This window comes from Aquarana catesbeiana, linkage group LG11, assembly GCF_042186555.1.
Source record: "Aquarana catesbeiana isolate 2022-GZ linkage group LG11, ASM4218655v1, whole genome shotgun sequence".
NCBI lineage: Eukaryota > Metazoa > Chordata > Amphibia > Anura > Ranidae > Aquarana > Aquarana catesbeiana.
The window spans coordinates 218,794,677-218,812,574 of NC_133334.1; the positions used below are offsets into that span (position 1 = coordinate 218,794,677).

Sequence of the window (17,898 nt, forward strand, 5' to 3'; positions counted from 1 at the left end):
AGCAGGAATGTGATCCCATACACAGTGCCCAGAGCAGGAATGTGATCCCATACACAGTGCCCAGAGTAGGAATGTGATCCCATACACAGTGCCCAGAGCAGGAATGTGATCCCATACACAGTGCCCTGTTCAGGAATGTGATCCCATACACAGTGCCCAGAGCAGGTCAGTGACCCCATACACAGTGCCCAGAGCAGGAATGTGATCCCATACACAGTGCCCAGAGCAGGAATAGTGTAGATATTTGCCAGCACACCAAGGATCAGCACACGGTGGCGTCCAAACGGTTTAATTTATTGCATGATCACAACACAAAAGGTGCAATGTTTCGGAGTCGCGCAGGACCCCTTCGTCAGGCATGTGAGGCATGTGCTGATCCTTGGTGTGCTGGCAAATATCTACATTGTGACTTGAACCAGTATCCAGCTGGTTGTTGCTGCAGCACCCGACCTTTAAGAGCTTATACCAGGAACGTGTGCGATGGGAATATGAAACAGAGCAGGAATAGGACCCCATACACAGTGCCCAGAGCAGGAATAGGACCCCATAACTGTGCCCAGAGCAGATCCTGTGCAATTCACATGCTGTTCATAGTGTGAACCAAGTTGGTTCACACTATGAACAGCAAGTGAATCACACAGGAACTGCACCACATTCCTGTTGAATACACATACGATTCAGTGTGGTGCAATTTGAGCCCATTCATTTTAAATTGGTTCAAATTGCACCGCATCACAGCAAAGACGTGCATGCAGCAGTTTTGGAACTGCGATCCGGTACAGGCAAATGCACTGCATTTGCGACCTGAGTTTTTGGTGTTATTAAGATTGCATTGACACCCGCTGTGGATTGCAAGGGCATTGCGATTTGAAATTGTGTGTGGGAAACGCGCATAGATTGCAGCATTTCCTGCACCGCGTTAGTGTGAACCTAGTTTTATAAATAGTTCCCATGCATTATTGTGCTAGACATAGTGGGGGTTATTTACTAAAACTGGAGAGTGCAAATTCTGGTGCAGCTCTGCCTAGAAACCAATCAGCTTCCAGGTTTTATTGTCAAAGCTTAATTGAAGGAGCTGAAGTTAGAAGCTGAATGGCTATCATGCACAGCTGCACCAGATTCTGAGTGCTTCAGTTTTAGTAAATCTACTCCAACGCTCTGTCTTATGTAAAATTTGGAAGATATACTGAGGTAGCAAATAGTCACAGTGAAAGCATTTGTGCCAAATGAAAACCTGCTTCAGCCAAAGGGGAACATATTTTAAAAATTCAGTTTTTCTATCTTTTATATTAACCACTTGCCAACCGGCTTACTCTGAATGGCTCTGCTGGGCGAAACCTCGTAGGGGTAGGTTATACCCTTTAAGAGCTGCCAGAGGGCACACGTGATCATGGGCAGTAGCGCCAACACGAGTATTTGTGTGTGTAAACACACAAATCCCTGTTCTTTCAGGGGAGAGGAGACATATCGTTTGTTCCTACTAAGTAGGAACAACGATATGTCTCCTCCCCCAGTCAGTCACATCCCCATACAGATCACATCTAGGGAACACACATTTAACCCCTTGATCGCCCCCTAGTGTTAACCCTTTCCCTACCAGTGACATTTACACAGTAATCGGTGCATATTTATAGCACTGATTGCTGTATAAATGTCAATGGTCCCAAAAATGTGTCAAAAGTGTCCGATTTGTCCTCCGCAATGTCACAGTACTGATAAAAATAGCAGATCACCACCATTACTAGTAAAAAAATGCCATAAATCTTTCCCATAGTTTGTAGATGCTATAACTTTTGCGCAAACCAATCAATATACGCTTATTGTGATTTTTTTACCAATAATATGTAGAAGAATATATATTGAACTAAACTATGAAGAAATTGGTTTTTAAAAACATTTTTGAGGATATTTATTATAGCAAAGTAAAAAATATTGTTTGTTTTTTTTTAAATTGTCGCTTTTTTTTTGTTTATAGTGCAAAAAATAAAAACTGCAGAGGTGATCAAATACCACCAAAAGAAAGCTCTATTTGTGGAAATAAAAGGACGCAAATTTTGTTTGGGTACAGCATTGCATGACCGCGCAATTGTCAGTTAAAGCGACACAGTGCCAAATTGTAAAAAGTGCTCTGGTCAGGAAGGGGGTAAAATCTTCCAGGGCTCAAGTGGTTAAATAAAGTGATGGCAAGAATGAAAAATACAGAAGAGAAAACCAAGACACATTACCCCCTTGCTCCTGAAAAGCAGGGATCCTTCCTCACCCTGAGAGCACCCTAAAGCCAGCCACACATTTTAAAATGCAGTTGCAGGATCTCTTTTAGATTTGCCATTATTTTTCTTTTTTTTTTCTTTTTTCTTTTTTTTATTTTTTTTTTTTCCCCTTTTTCTTTTTTTCTCTTTCTTTGTTTTTTTTTGTTTTTTTTTTGCCATTATTGATGTATGATGATGTTCATGTTTGGATATAAATTGGATCGATTCCCAGATAGAGCTGCAAAATCTTGACCGTGTTCAGACCGGATGGAACTTCAAGGGGTGCTTGTAGTGACCACAACTGATGGTGCGATGCATAACCGGAGTGAAAGAGTAAAAAGTCACTAGCGCTCCAAAAGATGCGTTTTCACAATTTTGTGACTGTGCTATGTCACATAGGCCCCATTGTGTATTGTGACCTTCACAATACACAAACCGCTATACAGTATATCATAAACAATTGTCATTTTTTTAATTAATATTTTTATGAAATATTATTTTCACCCTTTTGCATTCTTTATTGCATTTACTGTAAGTGATGCTTATCCTCCTTTGCAATAAATAAATAAAAAGAGATGGCGCTTAGCCAAGTGTGTGTAAATGTGATCTATCCTAGAAGAGTGTATATATAATATAAATATATAGTGATCCAAATACTATAATCTCTATCAAAAGCAAATGATAACAATACTATAATCTCTATCAGATTAAGTGATAAAAACTAAATAATTAATCTAATTAATCTAATGTGATATGTGACCACACCAATATGTGATAAACAAAAAGTGGGTGACTAAACCGACAAAAAAAAATCAACTTCAATTTATGTGTCTATATATTACCAAGGAACAGAAACAAAAAATAAAAGTCTCAAATCTTAGTGCCAAAAAATGTAGCCAAAAAATGATATTGTTGGTAAACATGTGTGTCAAAAAAGGAGTTTAAAAGAAACTATGTTCAATCCCACAAGTGAAAGTAGCAAATTATTTAGTTTTTATCACTTAGGTCCTTTCACACGGGACGGATCCGTGATGATCCACCCCATGAACATCCGCTTGCTCAGCGGGGGATCGCTCCGTGGATCCCCACTGAGCAGGCAGATGACAGGTCCATCGCTGCACACTGTGCAGGGACCAACGTGTCAGAGTGCCGCTCTCCCCTATGGGGGATAGGATGATGACGGACCGTAGAGTCCGTCGTCACCCAATCCGATCCGAAAACGGATGGAAAAGTAGGTTTTTCCTCTGTTACACTTTTTCGGATCGGAGCGGGTCGGATGTCAGCGGACATGTCACCGCTGACATCCGACGCTCCATAGAGGTCTATGGAGGGTCCGTTCAGGTCCGCCTAAAAAACTGACAGGCGGACCTGAACGGATCGTTCATGTGAAAGAGGCCTTAATTTGATAGAGATTATAGTATTGTTATCATTTGTTTTTGATAGAGATTATTGTATTTGGATCACTATATATATATATATTATATATACACTCTTCTAGGATAGATCACACTTGGTTTAGCGCTGTCTCTTTTTATTTATCTCTTTGATGTTGAGATTTCTCAATTAGACAGGAATGTTATGTGGTGAAGTATTATCACCTCAGTGCAGTCTATAATTCTATATTTTTTATTATCCTCCTTTGCCACTTCCTATCTACATGCAATCCCTCATGTGGGTTGCACATCAGTGCAGCTTTCTAATAGTGATAACAGTGGATGGTGCCTGCATAATGTATGTGACAACACAGGAGCATAACTGCAGAACAGCTGTCACCACATAACAGGAATTACCCCAACAAAGACCTTCATGGCATGGTCACCAGCTTTTCTTTTAGTAAAGGCTGCACATTTGAAAGGGTTACAGTAGAACTATAGGCAAAACTTTTTTTATTTTTTTCATTTTGGATAGATTAAGGAAGGGTTATAATCCAGCAGATTTTTTTTTTTGTCATCTGTGTCCCATTTCTGAGATTTTCCTTTATTTACTTCCTGTCCCATAGTCAAACAGGAAGTGAGAGAAAATTCCTGCAAATTAAAGTGGTTCTATAGGCAGAAGGTTTTTTATCTTAAAGTGATACTAAAGTCTCGTTTTTATTTTCCGTTAAAAATAAAAAACATTCCCTGCAGATGGCTGCTGAAAAAAAACTTATATTCTCCTTGAATGTATTGTGAATATTATCACTGTATATTGACTGTACATCTATTTTTCTTCTCTTTTTTTATCCCCTGTTGTTGTTGTTGTGTTATTGGAAAAAATAAAAAACTTCTTGCTAAAAAAACAAAAAAAAAAAACATGTTAGACTGCTTTCACACTGAGACGCTTTACAGGCGCTACATTACTTTACAGCGCTTGCATAGCACCTGTAAAGAGCCTCTCCTGTCTCTCCAGTGTGAAAGCCCGAGGGCTTTCACACTAGAGTGGTGCGTAAAAAAAGTCCTGCAAGCCGCATCTTTGCAGTGCTGTAGGAGCAGTGTCAAAACCAGGTGCCTGCTTACCCCCAAATGGTGCCAAATGTGGCAGCGAATGATGGGGGGGGGAGGAGGCAGATAAGCAAGGCTTTCCCTTTTGGGTGGAGCTCTGCTTTAAGATAAAAAAAAACCTTCTGTGTGCAGCAGCCCCCCCCTCATACTTACCTGACCCCCATCTCGATCCAGCAATGTTGCATGAGAGCCTCAGCTGTCCGGGACTCTCCCTCCTGACTAGCTGAGACACAGCAGCGGGCGCCATTAGCTACCACTGCTGTCAAAGTCAGTAAGCCAAAGACGAGAGAGAGGGGGCGGGGCCGAGCCACGGCTCCATGTCTGAATGGACACACAGAGCAGGGGCTTGGCTTGGGTGCCCCCATAGCAAACTTTTTGCTGTAGGGGCACCAGCAGGAGGGAGGGGCCAGGTGCGCCAGCGAGGGACGCAAGAAGAGGAGGATATGGGCTGCTCTGTGCAAAACTACTGCACAGAGCAGGTAAGTATAACATGTTTGTTATTTTTAGAGAAAAAAAAAGAGAGATCAGGTACTGGAATTTTACACTTTCTAACCAGGATGTTTTTTTTAATAAGTGAAACAGCATATGGCATAAAGAAAGAACATGCAACATGTGGACTGTTACAAGCAATATAAGGGGCTCTATAAGTGTGTGGCCTTTAAAAAAAAAAAATGTATAAATGTGGTCATTTGAGCTGCTAAAAATAAAGATTTTACCCCAAGGGCACCTTCACTCGGGCAAGCAGGGGGCAGAGAAAAAAAAAAAGGTTGAGCTGCGGTTTTACAGCACCTCGAAGGTGGTGTTGTACACATGCTGTAGCCACAATGCTTTGAATCATGGTCACAGTAAAAATGATACTTTTATGTTTTTCAGAGGGTGCAGCAAGGAATGCTGCAAGTGTGATCGAGCGCTTACTTTGTTCTTTCTCTGCACTGTGAATATTCTATATACTTTCTGAACTTCTTGTGGACATGTGTGCTCCAGTAGCAGCTAACCTTCCGTTTTACTGCGGTGACTACGGCAAAAAGTGCCAGTGTACTGTGTGTTAGCATGGCTTGTAGCCCATTATGGTGGAAACATCATCAACCTAGGAAAGCAAGAACCTTGCTAATTGAATTACTAAGTTTAAGGTCATTAAAAGCAGGCATAATGAAAAAAAAAAAAAATTACAGCAATGCATAGACATATGTACAATAACAGATTTGGTTTGGATTTAGATACACTTTAAGTACAATTTAGATTTTTTTTTAATTAATGGTCATGCTGATATATTAAGCAGCTAATGAGCTATATACATACGGCATAATACATTATACTTTTTTAATAATGTCCTTTTAAAATATATGAAACCCAGAAGGGAGTTTAACAAGACAGGTGGCCACTCATTAAAATTAGAAGAAAAGTAGTTTAAACTACGTAGAGGGTTCTTTACTGTAAGAGCAGCAAGGATGTGGAATTCCCTTCCACAGGCGGTGGTCTCAGCGGGGGGGCATCAAGAAACTATTAGATAAGCACCTGAATGACCACAACATACAGGGATATACAATGTAATACTGACATATAATCACACACATAGGTTGGACTTGATGGACTTGTGTCTTTTTTTGAACTCACCTACTATGTAACTATGTAATGAAAAGCTATCTATTGTTCCTAATGTACTGTATTGCTGAAGACATTAGTTTGGAGTAAACTGTTATAAGACTGCTATTTTCAACAAACTGCATTCTAGCTGATACCATTGTGTGTTTTCCAAGCAGGAGCCAACACGTTGCTTGGGTTAGAGTTCTTCATTAAAAACGGACACAGGTTAAGAAAGTTCTTATATTGGAAGACGTTATTTCAAGGTTTCATCTCTATCCCCATATACTGTATGATTTTACTCCAAGCCTTTGATTTGTACGGTATATATTTCAGCATTGAAGCTATTGATGAAACCCTCAAATATACGTTAAAGATTATATGAATATGCTATCAGACAGTTATCACTTCCATGTGAATTGTCCATCTTCTCTTCTAAATATCTCAGGTCCTTGTTATTTGTCTGTGCAGAGGATGACGTCTAACATCACGTAGCTTGTTCTCTGCTCTGCTCCTTCACAAGGCTGAACATTTCCCAATCATGGAAAAAATATTCTTGGGGGTTTCAAGGAGGGCACTTCAACCAAACACTTCATGAGACATGTAAGTCACGTAGAGAAAACCATCTTGGTCCCGGTGTGTAGTATATACCTCCAGCATGGTCATTGATAAACTGGCCATTTGACGTTCATTGACCATTACACATAGAGAGCAGGAGGGAGGCAGGGAGAGTCTGCTCCTGTAAAAGAAAATTACTTTAGTATATATCATTTTACTTTAGGACCCAAAGTACCCAACATTCTTATGCTCCGTACACACGGTCGGACATTGATCAGACATTCCGACAACAAAATCCATGGATTTTTTCCGACGGATGTTGGCTCAAACTTGTCTTGCATACACACGGTCCCACAAAGTTGTCGGAAAATCTTATCGTTTTAAACGCGGTGACGTAAAACACGTACGTCAGGACTATGAACGGGGCAGTAGCCAATAGCTTTCGTCTCTTCATTTATTCTGAGCATGCGTGGCACTTTGTGCGTCGGATTTGTGTACACACGATCGGAATTTCCGACAACGGATTTTGTTGTCGGAAAATTTTATAGCAAGCTCTCAAAATTTATGTGTCGGAAATTCCAATGGAAAATGCGTGATGGAGCCTACACACGGTCGGAATTTCCGACAACAAGGTCCTATCACACATTTTCCGTCGGAAAATCCGACCGTGTGTACAGGGCATTACACAAATGTGTTGAAGTACTAAAATATATTTTTTTTTTAATCTGAACTTCAACCTTACCTTCAGTCTTGTACAGTTGTACAGACTTTTCTCTCGTACAGAAATTATTCACTCTGATTTCACTGGGAGCTTCTCAAAGTATGCATTAGAAGCTACAACCTGCCTCATTTCCTGACTGGAAGATGTCCAGCATCATCTGGTTCTTTCTTCCTCAGCCTCACTGTCCTTGGTTTGCCCCTTTCATTCATAGGATTTAAAGAGGAGGGCCACTAAAAAAAAAAAAAAAAAATTAAAAGTCAGCAGCTACAAATACTGCAGCTGCTGACTTTTAATTGGACACTTACCTGTCCCTGGGTCCAGCGATACGGGGGATCGAAGCCCCGCTCGTCTCCCCCTCCATTCGGTGGCGCCGGCATTGCAACTGTGGGCGCCGGGCTGTGGCTTCACAGCCTGGCACCCACTGCGCATGCGCGAGCGGCGCCGAGCGCCGTGATTGGCCGCTCAGTCACCTGGGACCTGTAATGGGTCCCAGATGATTGACAGGAGGGAGGGAGCAGAGCTGAGCCCTTCCTGTGCCGAGGGGGAAGTGATGTCACCAGCCCAGGCACTGAAAGAGGCAGACTACGAGGGACCCCCTAGCAACAGGCATTTACAGGTGAGTAAAAAAAAAAAAAATATCCAAATGTTTTTTTGTATATTTTTTAGGATTTTTCATGTAGTTTTTTTTTTTTTGGGTGGAACACCACTTTAATTTATTTTAATCTGTATGCAAATGCAGTCTGCCAAGGAACATCCTCTCCTCCAGACTTTCATCCACTCATCAAGGCATTTTGAAAAATGCCTAAAGGATAAGTTCACCTTTTTAAAAAAAATAATAAATACACTTTTTTGCAGGTAAAAAATGTGCATTTATTATTTTTTTTGTTGAGAGCCTGGAAAGCATTGCACCCACAATCAACAGATCATGGGTGCAATGCAGGGCTCTTGCAGACTCTGTGTATAATGTGGTACGTGGTGTCATCCAGTTAATACCAGATTGTCTATTTTTTTTTCGTACTAGCAAAAATAGATAATTAAAAAAAGTGTGCCCTAGTCAGTACAATTATGGCAGCATCATAGCATGTCTGAATACCATTGGTGTGCGCAGCCTTTTGCATTAGGGTGTGCACCCCAAAGTATAAACACGTGTGTGTGTGTGTGTGTGTGTGTGTGTGTGTGTGTGTGTATATTTATATATATAAAATCTGTATATACATACTGTATACACACAAACACACACACTTAGAAATAAAGGTAAAAAACATTTTAAAATGTATTAAAACATGAACGGTGTTAGTAGAGCAGTGGACGGTGTCAGTAGTTTTTTATTTTTATTATTTTAGTTTTTTTATAATTTTTTACAATTTTTTCAGGAGGCTCGTTGGGGTGCTTTTGTGAAATATCAGCAGGGGGAATCTATGCTGCATGGGGTGATTAGGGTGTGCCCTGGCACAACCCCTGCGCACGCCTATGCTGAATACATTACTGTCAAGAGTATTATGTACAGGCATAAATACAAATAAAAATATTTGGTTGCTCCAGTTATTAATGTGTCACTTTTGTTATTTGTACAACTTAATGGTCAATTGCCATTGCTCTTTTATCAATATACTTGTATTCCACTCCTGCTCACCTGATCATATCGACAAACTGTCCCATGGTGATTTCCGGGGGAACTAGGAATTTGATTTTCTGAAGTTGAGGCAGCAATTTTTCACGACCACTTCTCTCCACTATAACCTGTAAAAGACATTTTTATGAAACCACTCTGGATTGATGCAATATGCCAATATGCTCCCTCACATGCAACTGGACAATGACTGTATAATGATTATGAAAAATACTTGGACCTTGGTAATATTTGCCATAATACTTGAGCATGACTATACCAAACTTACATCCCTAACACACCAGGAGAAGGATTTTCATAAAAGTGAGCTATTTGAAAATCACAGTCCAGTGGCTGAAAATAAAGATCCTCATCCTTGTGCAATTTTTTATTAATGGAGTCCATTGTTTTAAACTAGGGATGCACTTAGCAAGATATTGTGCTTTGTGGTGTGGAAGATATTCCTGCTTGCACAATTATTTCATTATTGGCTTTAAAGCCAGCCATACATGGATAAAAATACGGCTGGTTCAGCAGGGACCGGCCAAATTTCGATCCATGTAAAAGCAGGCTTTTTGTACAGAGGTTGATCTACCGATCGACTTCTGTACAACCAGCCTGTTGTAAACATTTTTATATGTTCAGCGCCGCCTACAGCTGGAAGTGCTGATCAGTGTACAGTGCCTTGAAAAAGTATTCATACTCCTTGAAATTTTCCACATTTTGTCATGTTACAACCAAAAACGTAAATGTATTTTAATGGGATTTTATGTGATAGACCAACACAAAGTGGCACAGAATTGTGAAGTGGAAGGAAAATGATAAATGGTTTTCATTTCTTTTTACAAATTAATATCTGAAAAGTGTGGCGTGCATTTGTATTCAGCCCCCTTTACTCTGATACCCCTAACTAAAATCTAGTGGAACAAATTGCATTCAGAAGTCATCTAATTAGTAAATAGAGTCCACCTGTGTGTAATTGAATCTCAGTATAAATGCAGCTGTTCCATGAAGCCCTCAGAGGTTTGTTAGAGAACCTTAGTGAACAAACAGCATTATGAAGGCCAAGGAAAACACCAAACAGGTCAGGGATAAATTTGTGGAGACGTTTAAAGCAGGGTTAGGTTATAAAAAAAATATCCCAAGCTTTGGACATCCCAAGGAGCACTGTTCAATCCATCATCTGAAAATGGAAAGAGTATGGCGCAACTGCAAACCTACCAAGACATGGCTGTCCACCTAAACTGACAGGCCTGGGCAAGGAGAGCATTAATCGGAGAAGCAGCCAAGAGGCCCATGGTAACTCTGGAGAAGCTGCAGAGATCCACAGCTCAGGTGGGAGAATCTGTCCACAGGACAACTATTAGTCGTGCTCTCCACAAATCTGCCCTTTATGGAAGAGTGGCAAGAAGAAAGCCATTGTGGAAAGAAAGCCATAAGAAGTCCTGTTTGAAGTTTGCAAGAAGCCATGTCTGGGACACAGCAAACATGTGGAAGAAGGTGCTCTGGTCAGATGAGACCAAAATTTTACTTTTTGGCCTAAAAGCAAAATGCTACGTTTGGCGGAAAACTAACACTGCACATCACCCTGAACACACCATCCCCACCTTGAAACATGGTGGTGGCAGCATCATGTTGTGGGGATGCTTTTGTTCAGCAGGGACAGGGAAGCTGGTCAGAGTTGATAGGAAGGTGGATGGAGCCAAACACAGGGCAATCTTAAAAGAAAACCTGTTAGAGTCTGCAAAACACTTGAGACTGAGGTGGAGGTTCACCTTCCAGCAGGACAAAGACCCTAAACATACAGCCAGAGCTACAATGGAATGGTTTAGATCAAAGCACATTTATTTGTTAGAATGGCCCAGTCAAAGTTCAGACCTAAATCCAATTGAGAATCTGTGGCAAGACTTGAAAATTGCTGTTCACAGACGCTCTCCATCCAATCTGAGAGCTTGAGCTATTTTGCAAAGAAGAATGGGCAAAAATGTCACTCTAGATGTGCAAAGTTGGTAGAGACATACCCAAAGAGACATGCAGCTGCAATTGCAGCGAAAGGTAGTTCTACAAAATATTGACTCAGGGGGCTGAATACAAATGCACTTTGCCACACTTTTCACATATTTATTTGTAAAAAAATGTAAAAACTATTTATAATTTTCCTTCCACTTTACAATTATGTTCCACTTTGTGTTGGTCTATCACATAAAATCCCAATAAAATACATTTACGTTTTTGGTTGTAACATGACAAAATGTAGAAAATTTCAAGGGGTGTGAATACTTTTTCAAGGCACTGTATTCTGATGGAGGAGAAGTCTCCTCGCTGTTAGAATCAGGGCTTTTTTTCAGCGGGAACGCGGGGGAACGCAGTTCCGGCACCTCCAGCACTGAATTTATGTAATAGCATGGGATGTGGGGTATGCTGGAGTATTGATGTTGGCTGCTGGTGGATCTATTGTCACTGGTGGGGATCTGATTTTGTGTGAGGGTCTATTGTTGCTGATGATGATCTATTGTTGCTGGGGGGGGGGTCTTATGTTGCTGGAATGAATCTACTGTTGAGGGAGAGTTCTATTTTTACTGGCTGCTAGAGGATCTATTGAGGCTGGCTGCTAGGAGATCTGTTGTTGCTGATGGGGAGGTCTAATGTTGCTTGGGTGGATATTTTGTTACTGGGTGTGATATTTTGTTGTGGGTGGTTCACTGTTGCTGCAGGGAATCTATTGTTGTTGGGGTGGAGTCCATTGTTGCTGGGGGAGTCTATTGTTGTGTGGGGTGACTCAGACGGGGGGAGTTCCAGCACCTACTGGTTGAATGAAAAAAAATCATTGTGTATGGGCTGCTTTAGTCTTACAAAAGTCTTGCACAGTAGTTAGAAGTGTTTTCAATGTGCAAGTTCCAGGAAGGAGTACAAAAATGCCCTTTAATAGTTTAATGGTTTTACTAGCTCTAAAGGTAAGGCAAGCCATATATAAGATGATTTTCTTTCCTTCCACCATGGGTGGAAAGAAAAGAAAAGAAAATCGCTCGATTCCCGATCAACACAGTCAATGACTTCCTAGATGAGATTAAACACGTGCAATCTCAACACAAACAAATGCCAAACTAACATCTGGGAAGAGAGCTAACCACAAATCATCATTAACCTGCTCTCAAAGATCTTTTTACGAAATGATCAATAAATGTGGCTAATCTCTTACCAACACAAAAAAAGACAATCAAAAAAGAAATATCTAAGTCACCTAACTCTGCCCCATCCAAGCTTGAAAATAATTAAAACAATTTTGAATTTAAATGGACAGAGGATCATATAAAAATATCTTGGAAACCAGGGGTCACTTCACTTAGAGAGAAATACCGCATTCATTTTTGCCTGCAAATAACTGATGTATTTGATGTATAAAGTAGTCAATTTACAAAAAAAAATTGATTTTAGAAAAGGCACAGAGACCTTTTCCCTGCATTTTCCGCAGGTACAGCAGCCCATTCAAATGAATGGGCTTCAATGCCCATGCAAACACAGCTGCAGGGATACCGCATAGATGTGAACCTGGCCTTAGGCGCCTTTCCATGCAGCGTGGGTACAGCACAGTGTATCTGTGGTTTTTGTGCACGTTACCCACGCTTTACCATAGACTTTTATTAGATTGGGTGGTTTTGGTACATTTCCTGAAATCACATCAAACACCCCTAACAAGAACACACAGAAGTGTGTAGGTAGCACTCTCCCACCTTACAGCCGGTGTACAGCGGTGGAGAACGGGAGGCAACACAGTACTGAGCTATCAAAGTTAACTTTTCAGATTAAAAGCTGGTGATTGGTTGCTAGGAACACCCAGTATCCTAGCAACCAACCAATCTCAACCAATTGAAAATTTGATGACACATTCTCAATTCTCCCCATCCTACAAAGCAGGAAAGAGAACTCAGTAAGGCATATGAACTGATAAAGTTTTTTTGCTCAAAGAACAGTTAAAGCTCAATTTACGATTAAACAGATGTTCTAAAATGGCCAAAATAATGTGTTGATAGGGAGATTTAGCAAAAAAGGCTCTACACAAAAAATGGAAACCATCTCTTTAAGGCAAAGAGTGCTAGAAAATTAGAAATACAATGTAAGGGGTTTGTTGTTGACAGCAGCTTTCTGATAGGTGCTTTGTGTTTTTCTTTTCTTGTATCTAGCCTGTTAGTTTGCCTATAATGGACAAAGCGGTGCTACTTCTTACCGGAATTTTGCAGGGGAATTTGCTCTTTACTCTGTTTACCTCATGGATTCGACTGTCTGCAAAAATAATAGATAAATATACATTGTATTAAAATGCTTGAAGAGATTTTGACTACAAAATATATATTTCAAATGCAAAACACCAATAGGCAATCATACTTGTGTACAAATAACCATGATCAGACCCTTCAAGTTTTGCCTGGTTTGCTCCACAATCCCCAGCACATTGGTCATGCACTAAGGACTGAACATATTTCTACTCTGCTTAGACAGATCACTAAACATGAAACAAACCAGCGAGATTTCACCCAAAGAAATGTATATACATAAGAGATTTCCTGGTACCTGTGATAAAGATTACCGGTACAACAGGTACCAGACACAGATTTAAATTTGACCAGCAGGGACCGTCCGAATTTTAATCCATGTATAGGCAGGGTGGTTGTATAGCAAGGCTGATCAGTGAATTCTGATGGTGGGGAAGTCTCCCGGCTGGAAGGCTCCAGAATACAAAGGTTAAGCGGAGGATTCCCCCATCCACAACCCGCTGGTTGAAGGAAAAAAAATGTATGGGCTGCTGTAGAGTATACAGAATAGGCATGGACACCACTGTGGCATGAGTAATTTCTCAGTTGGTTAAGTTCCAGCACATGCGGTAGGAAGACATTATTGGCTAAATGGAAGGCGGTAGTTCCCCCCACGTTTAAACATTGGAGAACTGTGGTGAACCAGGTGTTGCCTCTGTACAAATTGATTTATATGGGATGGAGCTACCATAAAAAAATTCACAAAACCTGGGGTACCTGGGTGTAAGCTAGAGGTCTAACTTTGTGATTGCTGTATGTAGTGGCTTTTTACCACAGGATTGGGTTACAAGCTCCTCACCTCAACCTATATGGACACCTGTAATAACCTTGGCTTGTGCTTATTAAAAAAAAGCTTTTTAGTGGGAACTGGAATGGTATCTTGCTTCCTTCTCCATCCCCTGCTCTATTCTCCCCTTCACCTCCCCCTTCTATCCCCCTCCCCATTCCCTGTCCTCTCCCAGTGACTAAGGGCCGGTTCACACTGGGAATTGCACAAAATCGCACTGTGCGTTCCTGTGTGATGTAATTTCAGCCCATTCATTTTGATTTGGCTGAAATCTCACTGCACCGCACCAAAAGTAGTGCATGCACTACTTTTGGAAATTCACTTCAACCGCATTGCATAGTACTCCTGTACAGTGCGATCTGGTGCGAGCAAATGAACTGCGTTTGCGACCTGCATTTGGGTTGCCATTAACTTAATATTGACACCCACTGCAGACCGCAACCGCAGTGCCTTTTGAACAGTGTGCGGGAAATGGGCACAGAACACGGGTTTCCTGCACCATGTTCTGGTGTGAATCGGCTCTTAGCCTTTCTATAGAGGCTAAGTTATTTATGGAAGTATGTTCACAGATAACTCTTTATCTTATGCCTCATACCTCTGTTGAATAACCATGGATTATTATGTAAACATGTATGCATGCACACACGTGTATTACCCAGACTTGTATGTACCAAATTATTTGTTATATAAACTGTACTTCTTCTATTTGCCACATGGAACACTGTTCTGTATTGTAAAGCTTTTCTTAATAAAAGGTTTCTGTTAAAAAACAAAAATTCCAGCACATGCTCCATTGTGTCCTGGGTTAGTGCAGTGTGGGTGCAGAAGGGTAATTATACATAATCACAAGGGCTGTAGGATAAAGAGTATCTCTAGACATCAGTGCCGGGACAAAGTCATCCAGTGCCCAGGGCAAAGATGCCAAACTGCGCCCCCCCCTTCCATTAGGGTTAGGGTCAGGGCCCTCATTCCTGCAATAAACCATTGCACCCAGGGCAGCCTCCTCTCCTGCCCACCCCTTGTTCCAGCCCTAGACATGTTAGACTACTTGGATCTCCATCCACACTTGTTTGTGTGGATGGAGAAATCTGTCTTTTCATTCATCGGGCTGGCTGAACTAAAAGAAAAAAAAACTAACCATGTATGGCCAGATTTAATCTCAGGTTTCTACAACATACAATTTAAGAACTATGAGAGCTCTTTGAAATTACACAGGAAGTATGTACAGGACTGAGGACAGCTCTGAATTGCTGACATAATCAACTCCATTTTTAATTTTTTTTTGCATTTATCAAACAGATATAACAAAATGCTTCCAATTATACATTTAACAGACTAAAAGGGACCAAGTAAGAGAATTTCATTGTTAGTGGTTCCATACTGTACACTTTAAAGTTTGCACAGCATGGGGAATTTTGAATTAAAATGAATAAAGAAATCTAATTTCTCATTGACTATTTAACGTAACTGCACATTGCACATGGATCATTCCCTGTCCTAAGAAAATAGAGCTTACCCATGATCCAAGCTTTAATAATATAAAGGCTACAATAAAATTATAATATTAATAATCTTCCAGAAAGGAAACCAGAATAAAGCCCATGCTCAATTTTTTAGACCCCATTACATACACCATTACATATCATTGTAGTTCTCCATACCTAGTCGTTTTCTTTGCTTGAAGGATAATAGGTTTAGTTCCAGGCTGGTGCTGCTCCCAAGTGGGGACATTTTCTGTGTGTGTGGCCCTCAGTCTCTCTATGTGTGGCCCTCAGTCTCTCTATGTGTAGCTCTTTATCCACAGCCATCATCCTGCCTTTATAAGTAGTAAGCAGCTGAAACCAGTTACATCTGGCAGCTCACACCCTCCTTCTTGTTCCAGGAATGCCTAAATTGCCTTCTACATGCCTCACACCCAACTGTAGAACTGACCTCAGCAGTTCCATCACTAGAGATTGATGCTCTCTGCACAATATTACTGAAAGTTCTGATCAGAAGACACATAGACAGCAGAGGTTACACCTATATGTAAGAACTGGATGTTCTATATATAGGGTATTTTGAAGCCCTGTATTCTTTGGTCCGGAAAAACAGACTTGGAAAAACAACTCAAAAATAAAAACATTGAGTACAGTAAAGATGAACTTTTTGAACCTTTTACATCTCTATGACTAATGTGACTTGTTTTAGACAAAATATGGCCTTGGGTACACTGAAGAGACAATTGGAGTAAAATAAGCCTATTATTGGTGTCAGTGTGAGTAAAATAAGACCTACCATTAGTGCTAGATAAACACCAATGACGAGGCTTACTTTATCCCACTGACACTAATGACAGGGCTTATTTTATCCCACTGACACCAATGATGGGAATTATTTTATCCCACTGACACCAATGACGGAGCTTACTTTATCCCACCAACACCAATGATGGGGCTTATTTTATCCCGCTGACACAATGGTGTGACTTATTTTATACCAGTAACACCATGATGGGGCTTATTTTCCTCCCACTGACAACAATAGGGTTTATTTTTCTCCCACATCAATGATGGGGTTACTTTTTCCTGTCACTAACACCACATCAGTGGGGATAAAATAGGCCCGATTGCTGGTGTTAGTAGGATAAAACTCTCCCATTATTGCTCTCAGAACAATAGTAAACTTTATGTGCAAAATAAAGCGCTACCCAAAATATATCATACTAAAAAAAACTATTTCAAAACTAAGTCCAATAAATTAATACAAGGGTTCTGCACTTTTTTTTAACTCTAGTAAATATAAAACAAAAGTGTGGAAACTTTTTGAACACCCCTTGTACATCAATAAATACACAGTGCCTTGAAAAAGAATTTTGTTCTACCATTGGGTGATATTTAGATGGGACAAAAAAAAAATATATATATATTATTAAGAGGAATACCTCTATTAATAATATATCATTTGACTTTGATACACAGGTCATATTCCGATCTTGAGGGAGAATTAACCTCATATGTTTTCCGCCCTACTATACGTTACACACATACTAATGTACTAAAACTGCTCTAAATTTATTACAGATTAGATGTGATGTGCATGTGGAAGGCCATTCTTTCATTATAATTTAACTTACCATATCTTTATGGTTATTATCTAATGTTCTATATTTTATCTTAAAAATGTTTTTATTTAACATTTTATTTTTTTTATTCTTGCTTATTAGTTATTAATTCATCTATTTGCTATTCAAACACTGTAACTTGATGTAATTTTTAATAAGCTTGTATTCTTATATATATTCTTCAATAAACTTTTTCTTGGAAAAAAAAAAAGAAAAAAGAATTTTGTTTATGTTGTTATGTTGTTCACGTTTTATGCACACCTGTATAAGATTCATGCTTGTAACACAGAGTTAGATGTTATTGTATTGCTGTATGATATTGGGGTATTTTACATATGTGATACTATTGCTGATATAAATACTGAGGGTTGGTGTAGCATGGCACAACTTACTATATATATACAGTTCGATCCATATATATTTGGACACAGGCACAATTTTCATACTTTTGGCTCTGTATGCAACCAGAATAAAATTAAAATGAAGAAATCCAAATGAAT

The 17,898-nt window shown here is 40.0% G+C and overlaps 1 protein-coding gene across 1 annotated transcript; it reads right to left on the minus strand.

Annotated features, from left to right (window-relative positions):
• Positions 1-5,137: 5,137 nt before the first annotated feature.
• On the minus strand, positions 5,138-16,113 carry LOC141113014 (microtubule-associated protein 1 light chain 3 gamma-like). Its single transcript, XM_073606079.1, has 4 exons — positions 15,957-16,113; positions 13,424-13,479; positions 9,223-9,329; positions 5,138-7,049 (listed from the first exon to the last, which is right to left on the minus strand). Exons 1-4 carry the CDS (start codon positions 16,024-16,026, stop codon positions 6,890-6,892), a joined length of 393 nt encoding a protein of 130 aa, XP_073462180.1. The 5' UTR covers positions 16,027-16,113; the 3' UTR covers positions 5,138-6,889.
• Positions 16,114-17,898: the final 1,785 nt, after the last annotated feature.

Excerpts from the sequence above, each read along its gene's own strand:
- LOC141113014 (XM_073606079.1), bottom strand. The coding sequence starts at position 16,026 with ATGTCCCCACTTGGGAGCAGCACCAGCCTGGAACTAAACCTATTATCC. Across the intron at positions 13,480-15,956 it reads CAAGCAAAGAAAACGACTAG|ACAGTCGAATCCATGAGGTA; the intron begins GTATGGAGAACT and ends TTATTTTTGCAG. Across the intron at positions 7,050-9,222 it reads CAGTTTGTCGATATGATCAG|GAGCAGACTCTCCCTGCCTC; the intron begins GTGAGCAGGAGT and ends TTTCTTTTACAG.